This window comes from Carlito syrichta, unplaced genomic scaffold (assembly GCF_000164805.1).
Source record: "Carlito syrichta isolate Samal-C Ts95f unplaced genomic scaffold, Tarsius_syrichta-2.0.1 Scaffold84685, whole genome shotgun sequence".
Taxonomy (NCBI): Eukaryota; Metazoa; Chordata; class Mammalia; order Primates; family Tarsiidae; genus Carlito; species Carlito syrichta.
The window spans coordinates 97,885-115,320 of NW_007028781.1; the positions used below are offsets into that span (position 1 = coordinate 97,885).

The following is a 17,436-nucleotide window of genomic DNA, read 5'->3' on the forward strand; positions in this document are numbered from 1 at the left end:
AGCGGCCACTGCACTCCAGTCTGGGCCACAGAGTGAGACTCCAACTCAAAAAAAAAAATGTAAAGTTTAAAAAAATACAGCATAACCACTCTTTATGTGGCACTCACATGCTATTAGGTATTGTAATACAGAGGGGATTTAAAATATCCAAAAGGGTGTGCGTGGGTTATATGCAAACACTCTGCCATTTTATTTCAGGAACTTGGGCATCTGGGGGCTCCTGGAAGCCACCCACTGTGGACACCGAGGGGGACTACACATTGATACCTCCCTTCAGCCCATGTCATTATATACCCACGCGATTCATAAGGATCTGCCTCTCCACTGGGCTGTGAGCTCCCTGGAGCTGGAACACATGCATGTGGTTTGACATGGTGTTCCCAGCACCTGGCACAAGCTGGTGCTCAGCAAATCCAGGAATAAACGAATGACAGCCCAGACCTAGATAGAGCCATGAGGTCCCATCGCACAGACAGCTGACAAGTGCACACACGCGTCCTCAAGTCCTGACAGCTCTCCCTGGAGGGCTGGGCCTCCCCACTACCCCTGTGGGAGTGGGCACAGGGGGCACAGTGGGCAGGAGGGACTCTGGGGGTGGGGGCAGAGGGAGCACAGGTGTCAGAGCAGGGGGCTTAGCCCAAACCCTGCCCGGCAAGTGGCATGTGCACACACGTGTGTGCACACGTGTGCACGTGTGAGATGGGAGCACGAGGAGGAGAGCTTTCTTACCAGAGCCCGATGGACCAGTAGTTGACCAGCAAGTAGACTAAGATAATGAAGACCAGGGCCCCGCTGAGGCCCATGATGATGTTCTGCCAGGGCAGGGGCAGGGGTCCCTTCCGGGGGGCTGCCAGAGTGGGCAGACAAGCAGGAGAAGGGTTAGAGAAGTGCCACTGCTCCCACGTCACTGCAGCACCCCGCCCCATCCTGGTGCCACACCCTGTCGGCATGACACCCTGCCGGGCTGGGACTGGGGTGGGTTCTGCTTAAGCCTGCCCTCTCCGAGGAGCCAGCCTTGATGCTAGCAGGACGCGACTCGGTGGCATTCGAAGGGCACCTCAGGCTCCAGACAGAGGGGCCCACAGCCCCTCGGCAGCCGCCCAGCCACACACCTCCCCCACTTCCCTCTGGCACCCCACAGAGGACCCGGCTCTGCCTTGAGCTTGAACTCAAGGTGTGAGGCGGTGAAGGACAGGCCCATCCAGAAGACCTGCTGTGTTCCAGGCTGCCAGGTGTCACATGCCCTCCTCACGGCAGCCCCGGCCTGGTGTCACTGTACGTATTTTACAGATGAGGCTGAGAGGTGAAAGCAGCCACCCCCGGCCCTGGCAGAAACCAGGAGTTTGGGGTTTCTGGGTGGAGGGGAGTGAAAAGAGCCTTTCTGCCTCCCTCCACCCAGCTCTCAAGGCCATGGGCAAGTCCCAGCCCCCCCATGAGCCCTGTCTCCGCCTGTGCAGTGGCCCCTGCAGGGTCATGTCTGGTAGATGAGAGGGGGCTGGAGTAGAGCTGAACACTAGATCCCACCCCAGGCAGGAGGAGAGGTGGCAGCTACTCCCCCAGCTGCTCCTTCTTTCCTGAGCCCCCCCCCCCACTGCTGCCCACTGTACCTGCAGGCCTCGTCCTGAAGGCCAGGGGCTGGCTCCAGGGGCTCCAAGTCCTGAAGTCGCCAACCTGCGGTTGAACCCGCACCTGCAGCTCGTAGTTTGTGTCTGGGGTGAGCTCCTCCAGGCAGATCCACAGCTGCTTCTGCTTGAGGGCCAGCAGCTGGGCTTCCTGAGCGGGACAGGACTGTCAGCGCCAAGCGGCCCACCCCGCCTCCCACAGCAGGGCTGGGAGGCTGAGCACACCCAGCCACCATGCCCCTCCCCCTTCCTACCCAAAGGCTCCCCGACTACCCCAGGTGCTGGGGCCCCAAACCCTAGGATCTTACCCGCTCTCGTCCCCCAGATCCCAAGCCGTGTCCCATCAGCTGGCGCCAACTCCAGGATCTTGCCCCTCCACCCCGGGTCTGAGTCGCCACTGCTTCTCAAGCCTGCAGCTGGCCTCTGGTCCCCACCCACACCCCACCACAGTGAGTCTCCATGGGACCAGAAGGAGGGCGGTCTCAAGGCCCCTCCTACCCAGGCCGCTCTTTGCACCTCTTTCTGTTTCCCAGACACACAAGCAGCATCCTGCCTTTGCAGTGACTGGTCCCTCTGCTTGAAAAGCTCTCTCCAGATCTTGGCCAGGTCAGCCTCTCCTTAATGCCCAGACCTCAGAAAGGCCTTTCCCTGTCACCTGAGTCTGAAGCAGCCTGTCCGGGTCACTCTCATACCTCATCCCATTTAATGTTCTTGATCGAACTTAGAATACCCCACGGTCTCCTGTTGCGTCTGCCAGCGGCCTGCCCCCAGTGTGAGTTTCAGGAAAGTGGGACATTTGCCAAGCTCCCCCTTACCCTCTCCCACCACCCAGCGCATAGTCAGTGCTCAGTAAATAGGGAATGAGTATGTGATGAATTTGCAACGGACCCCATGTGTACGTGGAGCAGGCTGGCTTTGGGGTGGAGAGGGGGGCTTCCCAGGCCTCTGAGCCCCCATGGGTGGGCAGCTGCCTGCCTCTTGGCTGTGTAAATCTTGCCCTGGTGTCGGTCTGGAATCGGCCACCAGCAGGATGCCCAGGTTACAAGGGGGCGTGTGGAAGGAGAGGAGGCGGCCGCTGGCAGTGCAGAAGGCGAGCAGGGGGGACGCAGCCACCTATGGTCTACCTGGAGCTGATGTGACCTCCCTGAGATGAAGGATGACCAAGACAGGAGGGGACAGGACAGGACACGGAGGAGAAACCGGGGCAGGTGGGGACCCACCATGTACTCACCTCCCAGCTGTGGCCCGGGGACCGTGTCCGGGCCTGGAACTCCAAGTTATGGTCAATGTAGTGGGAGACCTGCAAGATGTCCCAGGTAATGTTGCACCGGTGGGTTCCCACATGGACGGCTCGGAGGGCGACGGGGGCCATCAGGCGCACTGGAGGTGGGAGACGGTGCGGAGTAACCCACCTCTGCCCCGCCCTTCCTTCCCCCAGGTGCTCTGCTTGCCAGACCCTTGGCCATGCCTCCCTACAGGTCTCTCCATCCTTGCCTGTGCAGAGCAGCCTTCCCTGACCCCTGACCCTGCCACCCTCCACCCCCTGCGCTGGTTTTTTGGACCTCTGGCTTTGGTTCTTAATTCACTTTCTGGCCCCTCCCCTCAACCTCCAAGGGTGAGCTGGCGGAGGGCAGGGACTTTGCTGCCTGCTGTGTCCTGGGTGCCTGGAACATTCCCTGGTAACTGATCCAATGCCTGCTGCGAGAATGAGTCATTGCAGCCTTTCTCTGCACTTGAAATTGCACAGGGGTCCTCCTATTGATCTTAAATGTGACCGGTATGACATTTTATGATTCTGAGGTTACATTGGCCCAAGTTTCTACAATTCTGAGACTCTGCAGAACCACACAAATAAACGTGGATGTTCCCTGAGGACTGACTACGTGCTAAGCAGCTTCTATGTCTTGGCTCAAAGATGCCTTACGCCAATCCTGTGTGCAGGTGATTCTGATTACCTCCATTTTACAAATGGGGAGACTGAGGCCCACACGGGTTAAATGATTCGCCAGTCAGAACACATCTGGTTAGGGCCTGGATCTCACTGTCTACTCCACCTCTTCCCTAGAGACACACCTCAAGGGGGAAGAGGGGAGGGGCTGGGAATGGAGCAGGTACTCAGCCATGGAACAGACCTTCCCAGAGCACTGTCCTGATCAGATCTAGTGATGGGTGCTGGGAAAGGAGACTCGAGGATGGCATAGACTCTGCCCTCAGGGAACTCACAGCCCAGTGAAAGAGACAGACCTGCAGTGACAGCCCAGGACATAAATTCCCCGAAAGAGGAGGTACAGAGGGCTGGAGGAGTCTGGGAAGACATCCTGGAGGAGGCGACCCTTCACTGAGCCTTGCAGGATGAGTGGAAATTTTCCAAGCAGGAAGAGCCTTCCAGGCAGTGGGACCAGCAAGGGCAGAGGCTCAGAGACATGAATGAGCAGGGTGAGTCAGACAGCTGGCCTTCGGTGGTAGCAGAAATATAGGCCACAAGAGGAGGAATACTGGGGAGGAGAGCCAGGGTCAGATCTTGAACAGGTTTGAATGCGAGGGTCAGGAGAAGGGACTTGATCCGGAGGGTAGCCGGCGGTGAGCTGGTCAGATGCGGGAGTAGAAGCTGATGGGCAGGAGGCTGGAGCAGGGCGGGAGGCTGCAGAGGGAAGGCAGGGAAGGAGTTGCCCACCCCTGCTGCAGGCCCACCCTAGCCCCTGACTCACAGTTCTCAAAGGGCTTGAAGTCCTGGGTCACCATCACCCTGCACTGCATTCCCTCACAGCACTTCACTTTCATGTGGACGACTTCTGCAGAGTTGAGCTTCTGAGACTGCAAGGGAAGCAGGGCAAGGATAAAGCTGTCAATAGCTTGGGGTGGGGCAGGGGGACCCTCGGGATGAAGGGGCGGAGGAAGCCATCGCGACAACTGGGGGGGGCCAGGAGCCCCTCCACATGCTGACCATCCATGGCAGGGGCAACAAACGTTTTCTGGGCCAGGCAGTCGCTGTCCTTGGCTCTGCCAGCCACGTGGTCTCTGTGACCACGACTCAGCTCCGCCACTATAAGTGTGACGCAGCCACAGACAACATGTGTGCAAACGGCATGGCCATGTACCAGTAAAACGTGATTTACAGATCCAGGCAGGGGCTGGATTTGGCCCACAGGGCTTAGTAGTTGACCAGCCCCTGATCTGAATCAAGCGAGCGGCCTTGGGAGGGAGTTTTCCATCACAAGCGGCATGCAAGCTGGCGATCCCCAAAAGGAGCAGGTCTGAAACGGCACCTGTTTAATAGCTTGAGATGCAAAAGACTCCCTTTCCCCAGCTCTCCCCACCACACACTCTGACTCTTTTTTTTTTTTTTTTTTTTTTGAGTCAAGGTCTCATTCTGTCACCCAGGCTGGTGTACAGTGGCATGACCACAACTATCATGGCTCACAGCTGTCTCCACCTCCTGGGCTCAGGTAATCCTTCTGCCTCAGCCTCCTGAGTAGCTGGGACTACAGGTATGTGCCACCACACCCGACTAATTTTTGTTTTTATAGAAACAAGCTTTTGTCATGTTGTCCAGGTTGATCTCGAACTGGGCTCCAGTGATCCTCCTGCCTCGGCCTCCCAAAGTACTGGAGTTACAGATGTGAACCACCACACCTGGCCTACACCCTGACTCCTCTGGAAAGAAATGTCCAGGTATTGGACGGCTCTCATGGGCACCACTACTCAGATGTCTTGGCCACTTATCTCACGGACTCGCCCAAGCCACACGACAAGTCAGCAGGAGGGACCCAGGCTCAAGCCCAAGCCCTCTGTGTCCACAGCCCCACAGAGTAACTGCAACCCTAAGCCCTGGCCTGTCACGCCTGGCCAGGGACTGCCGAGGGAGCAGCTCAGAGCAGTCTCCCACCATCAGGCGGCAACCTGGCAGTGCACAGCTGTGCAGGAGGAAGCCCGAGAACGGGCCCAGTTAGGATCTGGGGTCTGGGACCCTGGACATAGTCTCTATGACCTGTACTAGCCCAGCTATGAGCAAATCTTGGAATCTGGTTATAGGAGTTCCCACCAAACGGTCAGCCAGGAAAGAGTTCCTCCCTCTCCTCACCAAGGACCCTGCCCATTCTCATCAATACTCGCCCTGTGCCACCACTCTTCTGAGCACTTTACATGTATTATCTCATTTAATTTTCCCAACACCCTTGGACACGGGAACTATGACTATTCCCATCCTCTAGCTGAGGAGACTGAAACACAGAGAGGCTTGGCCTGAGGTCACACAGCTAGGAAATGGCAGCCCTAGGACCAGAAACCAGACCTGCCGGGCTCCCTAGTGGGCAAAGCATCTGGTCCCAGGGGCTGCGCTTTTGTTAGCCACATGGTGCGCCTCCGTCTTCACGCTCTCCTGCCCCCCTGAGAATACCTGGTGACGGTTGGAGGATGCGGTCTGGGCATCCCTGCTGCCCAACTACTGATCAGGAGGGTTTGAGGGACAATAATCTGACACACACCCATTAGGACTCGGCCACACGCCCTGCAAGAGGTGGCCTAGCACCACGGTGCAAAGCCCAGACTGGGGGCCCACAGGCCTGGGTTCAATTCCAGCTCAGCTAGCACCTGGCTGTGTGACCTTGGGCAGGGACTGCACCTTTCTGGGCCTCAGTTTCTTCATGGGTAAGACAGGGACAGTGCTGGGGTCACCCGTGGGCTTGTAGGGATCCACTGATAATGGTGTCAAGTGCAGGCTGTGCTCTGGACGGCACTGACCCCCCCCCCAGATAGCCCGGCAAGGTGAGTACCATTATCATTCCCATTTCACAGAGGGAGAAGCTGAGGCACCTAGCTGGCAAAAGACAGAGTGGGGCTGGAAGGTCAGCTCCACCCTGCACTTTTTTTTTTTTGAGTTGGAGTCTCACTCAGTCACCCAGACTGGAATGCAGTGGCACGCTCCCGGCCACCGCAGCTTCAACCTGCTGGGCTCCGGCGATCCTTCCGCCTCAGCCTTCCAAGTAGCTGGAACTACAGGCACGCGCTGCCATGCCCAGCTGATTTTTTTATTTATTGTAGAGGTGAGGTCTGGCCAAGTTGCCCAGGCAGGTCTCGAACCCGTGGGCGCAGACAATCCACTCGCCTCGGCCTCCCAAAGTGCTGGGATTACAGGCTGAGCCACCAAGCCCAGCCCGACCTGCACTCTTAACCCCACGCTGCCCTGCACCACTGAGGCCTCAGGAAGAGCTGGCTGTGGTTGTTGTTACTGGGTGCTCTCCTTCTTGGACCGTAGAGCATGGGGAGGCGGCGAGAGCAGAGATGGGATGGCAGGAGCCTTGCACACGGAGGATGCCCGAGCCGCGCCCTTTGGTGTCTCTGCCTCCCTCCGCCTCCTCCTTGGTCACAGCCCCTGGCCACTGGGCTGGCTGCTGGCTCCTCCCATGGCATCCAGCCCTCCCTGAGACCACAGCCTGAGCTGGGAGAACATCCTCCCCCACCTTCTCCCTGGTTGGGTTACTCACATTAGGGTCTCCAAGGATCAGGTTGCAGGCCCAGGTTGCCTGTCTCACAGGGAGCAGCTGGCAGTTTTTGGTCCACAATCTTTTAAGGCAAAAGGACCTCCTTAGAAGAACAGGGGAGACCCACAGAGCAGCTCAAGGGCTCTTTTCAGAGTTCCCTGTTCCAGGATGGCCCCCAGGCAGCAAGGCTCTATGCCCAACTCCCCTCCCAGGCCCTCTCATGAGCGCCTTGTCCTGCCCCTGTCTTCCCAGCCTGGCCCCACAGCGGCTGGTGATCTAGAAACACAACCCAGTTCAAGACACGTGGCCCTCTCCACCGAAGCCCTCCATAGCGCCACGGGGCTTTCGGGGAAGACAGATGTTTAATTTGGCCTTCAGAACCCTGTGGAATCGCCACCCACCCAGAAGCCAGGGCCCCAATCCACCTTCGCCCCTCTTTGTCCTCCCCACTCCTCCACCCTGGGGAACCCACCTGGACCCAGTCACCTCCCTGTGGGATTCCCCTTCCTGCCACCCCCACCAAGTCTTCCTGCCACCTGGATCACAGCAGGGCTGGCCTCAGGCACCTAACCACTCTCCGTCCCCTGTCCCCACAGCTGCCCAGGGGCCCTCTCAAGATCCGACTCCCCAGAAAGCATGGGGAGCCCCTTGCTTCCCCACTTGCCCCTAGAGTGGAGTCCAGCCTCGGCAAAGCAGGGTCGAAGCCCGGTGTCCCCAGACCACCTTGACCAGCCCCCCTCCTGCCCCTGTCCCAACTTTAGCCTGGACCACCTAGGCTCCAAGAGTCTAAAAGCTGACTCCGTAATTCCCTTAGACAAATGTCTTGATTCTAGGCCTAGGCTCAAACACCTATGATTTTTTTCTTTTCTTTTCTTTTCTTTTTTTTTTGAGTTGGAGTCTCTGTCTCCCAGGCTGGAGTGCAGTGGCACACTCACGGCCACCCCAGCGTTGACCTGCTGGGCTCCGGCGATCCTTCCACCTCAGCCTTCCAAGTAGCTGGAACTACAGTCGCACGCTACCACACCCAGCTAATTTTTTATCTATTGTAGAGATGAGGTCTTGCCAAGTTGCCCGGGTGGGTCTCGAACCCGTGGGCTCAGGCAATCCACTCGCCTCAGCCTCCCAAAGTCCTGGGATTACAGGCTGAGCCACCGAGCCTGGCCAACACCTATGATTTTAAGAGTCATGGTCCTGTTCGTCCCAGGCTCAGTAAGTGCCAACTGCTTGGAGTCTGTCATTTAGGATTCCAGAAGCCTAAAAGCCAGTGATGTTGAAACCACACTGCCCGGAGATGCTGCCGTGGTGTCGGTGGAGCACGCTCACCGTTTGTTTGACTGGGCACTGATGTTGCAGGATGTACCCTGCAGACCTTCATCCTGGCTCCAGACACAGGAAATGTTGGCTCTCGAGTTGTAGAAGCACTTGAGCTGGGAAGCGTCTGCCAGGCAAGACAAGGCATGAGCAGTGACTGCAGGGCACCCACCACCCCCGCAGCCCACACACCACCCCCACTCCCGGAACCCCTGCCTGCTGAGGAGGAGGAGCTAGGCAACTCTGGCGGGCAAAGATGGGACTCATGGACCCATTTTAGAGAGGAGGAAACGGGCAGGAGTGAAGAGGAGCCTTCCTGTGGCTTGGAGAGGCGCACATGTGTGCATGTGTGCACACGTGTGGGGAGCACAGACCCGGGGCGAGGCAGGGGGTGGACGCCTGCTCTCCGATCCCGTTGCTTCTCCCTCCTCCCCTGCCAGTGGACCTTCTGCCAAGAAGCAGGGGTCTGGGAAAGGGCTTTAGCATGGCCTTGGCCTCCTCCCCAGGAAAGCACAGCTGTCCAGATGCCAGGGTCCTCACCGTTCACCGCTGCAGTTGCCCAAGAGGTAGCCAGGGGCAGGAGGAGGACAAGGAGGGGCAGACGCCAGGACAGAGCAGGGACCGCCATCACATCCACGGGGTGGCACTGGGGAAGGGAACCACGGTGGAGGGGAGCAGAGAGGGCACAGGTAAGTACTCGCCAGGGCCTCGCCACCCCGAGAGACAGGCTGGGCCCTTCCCCTCTCAGGTTGTGCAGTCAGTCGCTTCCCCACCGTGCCAACGTGGTCCAGCCCCAGAGCCTTTGTGCCTGCTGGTCCCACTGCCCATACATGCTCAATGCCTTCCTTTAAGCTTCTGCTGAAATGTCACCTCCTCAGAGAGATCTTTCCTGACCAGGCTATACTAAAAAGCACCTTTTGTTACTCACCATATCCTCAAAATAGTTTATTTTTCATCACGGCGTTATTTACTTATTTGCTTTTTCATGTGTTCTCTCTCTTCACACACACACACACACACACACACACACACACACACACACACACATATACAGTCATATAACTCAGCAAGCACAGGGATTTTTGTGTTTTTGTTCATTACTAGGTCCTCAATTCCTAGAAAGTTGCCTGGAACAGAATAGCCACGAGATGAACAAATATTCTAAGGAATATGGACAGAGCTGGGAAGAGGGATTTCCAGAGAACTCCCGGGCTCTCCCCCGACCTCTGCCCATCACTGTCCCTCAAGGAAGTTGAAGAAATGCTTTGAATGCAGCAAGATATAAACTTAGGAGAAGAAGCCACAGAACAGACAGGTGCTCAGAATCCTCAAGGACAGATGAGGAAACTGAGGTACACAGGGCTGCAGTGACCTTTACCCAGGACCTTGTCTACGCCCTTACTCCCCTACCTGCCTGTAAGCAACCTGGGATGGGGATAGGCCAGCAGGTTACAGCCCAGAGAGGAAAGAGACATGGAGTCCCTGACCCCGAGTATCCACTGGTGCATCCACAGGTATCAGCCCGGGTAATCGTCCCTGTCCCTATTATCCAAGATTTGTACTCAGGAGTACCTGCTCCTGCCAAGAAGGCTTTGAGGGAGGCGCTCCAGGGGCCCTGCATGGGAGGTCAGTGACCGTGGAGGTCTCTGTCAGAGATTCTTCTCCTGCTCAGCACACAGGTGAGGCTGGGCCGTGACCTGTTACCGTAGAAGCTGTGCAGGGGGAGGTGCAGCTGCTGCCACCCTGCAGGGCTGGGGGGTGGAGAATGAGGAAAACCATCTAATGGTCCTTTGGGGAAGCTAAGGGACTGCTGCTTTGAGCAGGCAAAGGGGAGGCGGGAAGGCCTCTGGGGAGAGGCAGGTGGTCCTGGTCTGGGGGCAGGGGTGAAGGGAGAGCAGAGGAGTCCCAGAGGCGGAGTTCTTCCCACGCTGCTGCTCTTTGATCCCGAGAGCTCCCAAGTGCCCTGGGTGTTTTACCCCTTTTCCCTCGCCAATTTCCCCCACCAGGGTGCTCTGTCCCCTCCCTTCTCCCTCAGAATCTGACTACAGTGCTCCAGCCCAGCTCCAGGGGCCTTTCTCCAATTCAACACCTCCCCCGTGGCCTGCAGCACCCCTGATAGGGGATCCCCACGACCCAGCCAAAGCCCAGCTCTCCTCCCCTCAGACCTCCGGGTCTGGGACAATTGTGCCCTCACTGTCCCAGGGGCTTTGCTCTGTCCCCTGAGCCCCAACACCCAGTCAGCCAGGACGCCCCTGAGACAGGGCATCCAATGACAATTTGCCACCTCTTCTCTACCCTCCTGGGCCTGGGCGAGGGTACAGCCTCCCCTGCGGGCACTCCGCTGCCTCCAGGGCAGCTCCAAGCCCCTACAGCCCCACCCAGAAGCCTGGGGTGGTCCTGAGGCAACCAAAGCCTACATTCCCACTTTTGAGATTTCTCAGGGACTGAGAAGGAAGGTGCCCGTGTCTGGGAGCGAGAACCACACCCACCCACCTAACAAGCCAGTGACTCCGGGCAGCCGGAAAACCAAGGCTCACCCTCTAAAGGGCCCTCTTGGTGGTTCTCCCCCGTCTATCTTCCCCCTTGCCCCTAGAGGTCCTCCCATCCTTCGAGGCCCATTTCAAACGCCCCTCTTGCCTTCTCCATGAAGCCCTCCCTGATTTCCCATTGGAGTGTGAGGACATCTTCCTCTGAGCCCTGCTGCTCCCTCTAGGGTGGCAACAGCAGGGCTGTCCTTGGCCCTTGACCAGGGACTGGTCAGGCAGTGTGCTCACCCTACTGTTGAATGAGCACAGGGCCTGGCACACAGTCGGTGCTCAATAAATGCAGCTAAATGAATGAAAGTAAACAGTAGGCTCCCTGACCACAGCAGAGCTGTCTGGATGGCTCTGGGCCATCTCATGCTTATATCAGAGCCAGCACAGAGTAGGGACCCAGTGCCCCAGTCCCGAGAGCCATTGGCTCCATCTCCCAGGGCAGATGTCACAGGAATGAGTCAGGGACCCATGTGTCATCAGAGCTGAAAGGGCTCTCTGAGTAAGCCCAGCCCTTTGTTCTCAGCTGGGGACACTGAGGCCCAGAAATGGGAAAGACTTGTTCAAGGCCCCATAAAGAAGCCATAGGGAGACCCCAGGGAGCCTCACACTGCCCCACTGACCTCTTCACCACACCTGAAATCCCTTGCTGACAGGTTACCATATGCCAGGCCCTGTTGGAAACTAAATGCAGTAGTAAGAGCATCTTACTATCCCAATTTCCAAATGAGGAAACTGAGGCACAAAGAGGTAAGCACATTGCCAAAGATCACACTGATGGTCAGAGGCATATCTGGAATCTGAGCCAGGGCAGAGTGCCCAGAGTCCAGCAGGGCCTCTCCCCTTCCTCCTGTAACTCCTAGGACACACCTTCCCACCGTTGCAGTGTGCACGACCATAAACACGTCCCGCTGACCTCATAACGATACTCGTCCTGTGCAGCCCACACCCGCTCTATACACACACGCGCTCATTTCATCTGCCCGATGGCCTCATTATCCCCATTACACAGATGAGAAAACGAAGGCTCCAGGTCTCCAACTCGCCCAGGGTCACACATGTGGTAAGAAGCAGAGCTGGGATTCTAGCCAAGATGCACTTTCTCGAGCTATCCCACCCTGCCCAGACACTGGTTCCAGCAGAGAGTCAAGGCCCAGCAGGGCGCGGGCTGACCAGCAGGTGCTCGTCCTGGGTACAGGAAGGAGCCCAGAGAGGTGCCTGTGGGCTCCCCCTTGCTTGTCCCGCCATCCCCACAGGAGGGTGAGCTCCCAGGGTAGGTCCGGCAGCCTCTTCCTGGATCCCACCATAGCACAGGGCACTGGGGTGGGACCCCAAAGAATACAGAGCCCAACAAGGTGGCTCCCACGGGCCCTCTGGTGACCGCTCCATGCTCGATGATGTGAGCCTTGCCCAAGAGCAAGGACACTGTCCATAATTTGTAAGGGTGTCGTCCCAGGTCAGGCCCAGTCATCAGGATGACTCCATGCCCAGGAAAGGACCGGCAGAGAGTCCAGGGTGAGAGGAAGAGGGTGGGGCAGAGGGATGCAAGGTCAAGGGAAGGTTAGGGCCCAACCACAGGCCCTGATGAGGCAGCGAGGGGACAGGAGGAGAAAGCAGCATCGAAAGTCTGCTCCTGCCACCGGAGCCAAAGGTGCACCCAGAGAGGACGAGGGCAAGGTCAAGGGGAAGACAGCATGGAGGGCATAATGGGGAGACCCCAGGAGCCTCCTGGCAGTCACTGAGGCTGTGCCCTCACTCTGCAAGGAGGAAACCGAGGCTCAGGAAGGTCGGAGACGCTACTCAAGGTCATGCACGGGGAAGGGGCCCGGCTCAGCGAATGCAGGTGGGCCGGGAACTGCTGAGCCCCAAACACCATCCTCCCGGGTTCCCGCACACCACACCCTTGCCCTCACGATGACAAAACTGTCCACACCACAGACTCATGGTGTCCCCATCACAGCCCTGCTCGGTGGGTCTCGGCACCCCCATCTGATCAGTGTCAAAAGCGAAGCTCAGAGCTGCTCAAACCCAGATCATCCGATTTCAGCCTGGATGACGACAGGCACACAGCCCCCTCTCTGTGCCCGCTGTGTCTTCGGTGCCTGGGGACAGCACAGCACTGGTCCTCACGACAGCCCCACGCGTAGATTCTATGATGACTCCTTGTCAGATGAGGAGACCGAGGCATAGGCCAGCCTCTTGCCCAGGATAGAGGGGCGTAGAACTGGAATACGAGCCCAAGCAGGTGCTGTCCCAGGCCCCTGCTGGTATGATGGGCACACGGTGGTAATGTAGGAGCCCAGTAGCCCACGATGTGTCCTACCTGACCTCTGAGCTTGATGAGCCCCGTCTCCCTGTGTTCCCTCTGGTCCCCCCACCAAACACGCGCGTGCGCGTGCATGCGCGCGCACACACACACACACACACACGCGCACACACACACAGTGCTCTTTTGCTGGTTAACTCCAGGGGCATCTCCCCAGCTGGGTCCGGGCCCCTGGTTTGGGGCCAGCTCAGTCCCTCACTCCATCCTGAGGTGCTACAAACACAGTTAAGGGTGGAGGACTTGACCCCCAGGAGAGGAGAGAGTACCTACAGAGATGGAGTCCTGTCCCCAATGCCAGGAGATGCTACGTACCTGTCCAGTCACGCAGCCAAGGAAAGGTCAAATCCAGACTCGAATCCAGGGCTCTGGCCTCCAGCCTGGGGCTCCCAGAGACCTCCCAGCATAGCTCACTCATAGCCAGTTCCCAGATGGGGCCCGTCTCCTCCCTTGCCCCCTGAGCCTCTCAAGGAGCACTGTTTCTATACAGAAGCGCCTCTCCCAGGATGGGCCCCATTCCACAGAGGCCAGGAGGGGGGCTGCCCTCCCTGAGCACCCAGCCCGTCCTCCCACCTCCTTCTCCACCCCCCGGTTGAGGGTCCAGCACCCAGGACCCAGGGTAGCCCCTCATCTCAGAGCTGCCCCAGGGGTGGACTGGGAAAGAGGGATGGCCTGGGACTAGGGGCCAATTTTCCCCAGCCGGGAGCCGTGAGAGCCTGGCCCTCCCCAGCCCCGTGGGATTCTAAGATAAGGCTGGAGGTGGAAGCTCCGACAGAAACTGCTGGGGGAACTGAGTCAGAGCCAAGAGTCTTCCCCGTGACCTTCACTCCCAGCCTCCCCGGCGGGTCCACAGGGCCCGGGAGGGATGCAGGGTTCCAGGGCTGGGCAGGGTGCGGGGGCGGGCATCACCTGGCTGAGACATGGGGCTGCGGCGGCTTGCTTTCTCCAGTCTTCCCAGACGTGGGGACCATGGCCATCTCCCCAGGGCCCCGCTCGGCTCTGGCCCAGGTAGGAGACGCTGGGGCCGGCAAGACTAAACCCCAGGGCCAGCCCACTTCCTGTGCAGGGATGGAGGGGCAAGGCCGGTGGGGAGGCGGGGAGAGGAGGCTGTGAGAAAGCCTGAAACTCCTCAGGCAGCCAGGGCCAGATAAAGATCTGCCTCCCACGCCGGGGGTGGCGCACGCGCACACACACTCACACACAGTCACACCGTCGCACACTCACTTGTACGCATGCACGCTCACACCATCACACACACTCACACAAACTCACACGCCTGCACACTCACAGTCACACAAACACAGTCACACACTCACACACACTGCACACTCACAGTCACACACACCGTGATACACTCACACAAATCTCGCACTCACTTGTACACATGCACAGTCATACCATCACACACTCACATACACACTCATACACTCACACTCACACAGGCACACTCATAGTCATACAAACACACAGTCACACATACACACTCACACACACAGTCTCACACTCACACTCACAACTCTCACACGCACTCACACATACACACATTCACACGCTCACACACACTGGCAACATTGACACATACACAGTCACACACACATACACACACTCACAGTTGCACACACTAGTCACAGAGTCACACACTCACACACGACACACACACACACACACACACACACACATTCATGCACTCACTCTCAAACAGGGACCCAGCCACACGCCTCCACCACCGCCACCATCTTACACAGGCCACCCAGGCCTGTGACATCTTCATCTGGTCACACATACACCTGCCAACACCCAGGCCTCACACAAACACGTCCCTCTGGGTGCCCCCAGCGTGCCTCCTCCCCTCAGCCTGCCAAACGCCATCTCTCAGAGACCCCTTTTCACCCAGCCTTCCAGGAAGCCCTTCACTCTGTTTAGCACTCAGGGATGACTCTCAGGGCTTTTCAAACAATCTGATGGTCATTTATTGAACATTCTAGAATCGTTCTCTTCCTCTCAAGTCATGGTTTCTGTTCCTTTCCCCCCTTTTTTGGAGGGGGTGGGGAGAGGTTCAGCTCAGGCTTCTTCTTTTTTTTTTGAGTTGGAGTCTTCCTCTGTTGCCCAGGCTGGAGTGCAGTGGCATGCTCACAGCCACCACAGTCTCGACCTGCTGGGCTCAGGAAATCATTCACCCTAGCCTTCCAAGTAGCTGGAACTACAGGCACATGCCATCATGCCCAGCTAATTTTTTTATTTATTGTAGAGATGAGGTCTCGCCAAGTTGCCCGGGCTGGTCTCGAACCCATGGGCTCAGGCAATCCTCTCACCTCGGCCTCCCAAAGTGCTGGGATTATAGGCATGAGCCATCACGCCCAGCCTGGGCCTCTTTATTTAATGATGAAAAGTTATGGATGCTCTTTAGAAAGACGCACGTCTATTTATGTGCAGTGTCACAGGCCCACAGACCCTGGAAAGTTCTGTCCACAAGTCCAGGAGAAGTGGCTCTGCTTTCTCCCATTCCCAATTTTAACAGCCCTGTTCCAGAGGGGTTTTATCGTAAGCTCCACCTGTCTTGAAAAGGTAGATCGGGGGCAGCTCTGCAGACGTGAGAATGTAGAATTCAACACCCTAAAAAGAGAATCATGCAAACCCCAGGGCTGAGCTGGGGAAAGAAAGGCATGGAGCATGGCCACCCTCGAGGAGCAGGACCAAGCGGACATGGCTGTGGCAGCCGGGTGACCTTGGCCTCCCTGGGCTTCGACTACACACCTGAAACACAAGGAGAACAGTTCCTACCTGAGCTTGTCGAGAGGCTCTGACAATAGATGTGCCCAGGCACCCAGTGTGACCACACGAAGTAGGCTCTTGGTAAGGCCAATTCCCTCCCCACCGGCTGTACCTCCCCCTAGAGCAAGGCTCTCTGGCTTAAGGGGAGGGTAATAAACACAACAGTCACCACCAGAGGCTAAGAACAACAGCCAGGGTTTAGGAAGCATAGAATATTCCTGGAAGCTTCTCTAGAAGCCAAAAGGCAGGTTCTCCCAAGGAGGAAAGTCAGCTGGGGAGGGGTAGGAAGGACACCCCTCTCTCCACACCCCTCCCTATGGCATGAATGTCTCTCCTGCCCCTGCATAAACGAAGTCAGACACAACTTTAAAAGCTTCTACTTATAAAGGAAAAATGCATCCCAGGCAAAGCCCGAAGTCACAGGCCCAACTGGGAGTGGCAGGGCGTGCAAGACAATTCTGTCCATGGGACGCCCCAGCTACCCTGCATGCACCACTCAAGACTCTTCCTCCTCCATCCTGCACTCCTTCTGTCATTCATTCAGCAAACGTTTACTGAGCATCCCAGAGCCCCCGAGGCCAGGCTACGCCAGGTCCAGGGAGCCGAGCGGGGTAGCACAGGTCAGCAGGGCAGGACCAGGGGAGGGGGCCGGACTCCTGTCCACCATCAAGCCTGGGGGAACATCGGGGAACTTCCACAGTCGAAGCTGCCTGAGCAAGGGGCAAGTGAGGAATGGGGGCAGCTCCCATCCCAAGGCAGGGGCTCCAGCTATGGCCACGAGGCACAGCCCAGGACACCTCGGATGGAAAGGCTCTGTGTGTTGAGGGGGTCTTAAACACACACACAGTGTCTACATCCTCCATGTGACATCGCACAGCTTGGGGAGTGTGGGGGAGAGGCACGTCGTGGTATGAGAGGGAAGTCAGAGTGTGTCCCTGTACCCTGCTGTGCCCTGTCCTCCCCCACTTCTCAACCTCCCTTGCAATTTAGGTGGGGCCGATGGGATATGGAAGGAAGTGATATATTCGACTTCTAGGCCTTAAAAAAACTCACCTTTGATCCTCCTGTCTCTTGTTCGCTTTCCCTCTCCCCCCTCCTCCCATCTTTCCTCTTCCCTCCTTCCCTCCCTCTCTCCCCCATCCCCTACCAGAATCAAGTGAAGTCCTTGGATGCGGGGGGGCGGCGGGGTAGAATCATCTGAGAGACACACCCTCGCTGACCCCCAGCCATCCACACCAGACTCTAATGTGAGTGTGAAAAACACCTCTGCATGTTGGGCCTCTGAGACAAGGAGGTTTTTGTTTTGTTTTGTGTTTTGTTTTTATTTTCAGGGGATACTCATGCACGATCATTACACGGACGTATTGTGTAGGGCGGGGATTGGGTCTCAGGTG

General features: G+C 57.5%; 1 protein-coding gene across 1 annotated transcript in view; it reads right to left on the reverse strand.

Moving 5' to 3' along the window:
* Positions 1–14,361, reverse strand: part of IL2RB (interleukin 2 receptor subunit beta) — a 21,562-nt gene extending 7,201 nt beyond the window's left edge. The window contains exons 1-8 of the mRNA XM_008056518.2: positions 14,180–14,361; positions 8,954–9,059; positions 8,426–8,540; positions 7,106–7,184; positions 4,331–4,436; positions 2,854–3,002; positions 1,608–1,773; positions 730–847 (exon numbers count right to left, since the gene is read on the reverse strand). Coding sequence (XP_008054709.1) covers positions 730–847; positions 1,608–1,773; positions 2,854–3,002; positions 4,331–4,436; positions 7,106–7,184; positions 8,426–8,540; positions 8,954–9,041 — 821 coding nt within the window. The 5' untranslated portion in view covers positions 9,042–9,059; positions 14,180–14,361. The remainder of the gene's footprint in view (positions 1–729; positions 848–1,607; positions 1,774–2,853; positions 3,003–4,330; positions 4,437–7,105; positions 7,185–8,425; positions 8,541–8,953; positions 9,060–14,179) is intronic.
* Positions 14,362–17,436: the final 3,075 nt, after the last annotated feature.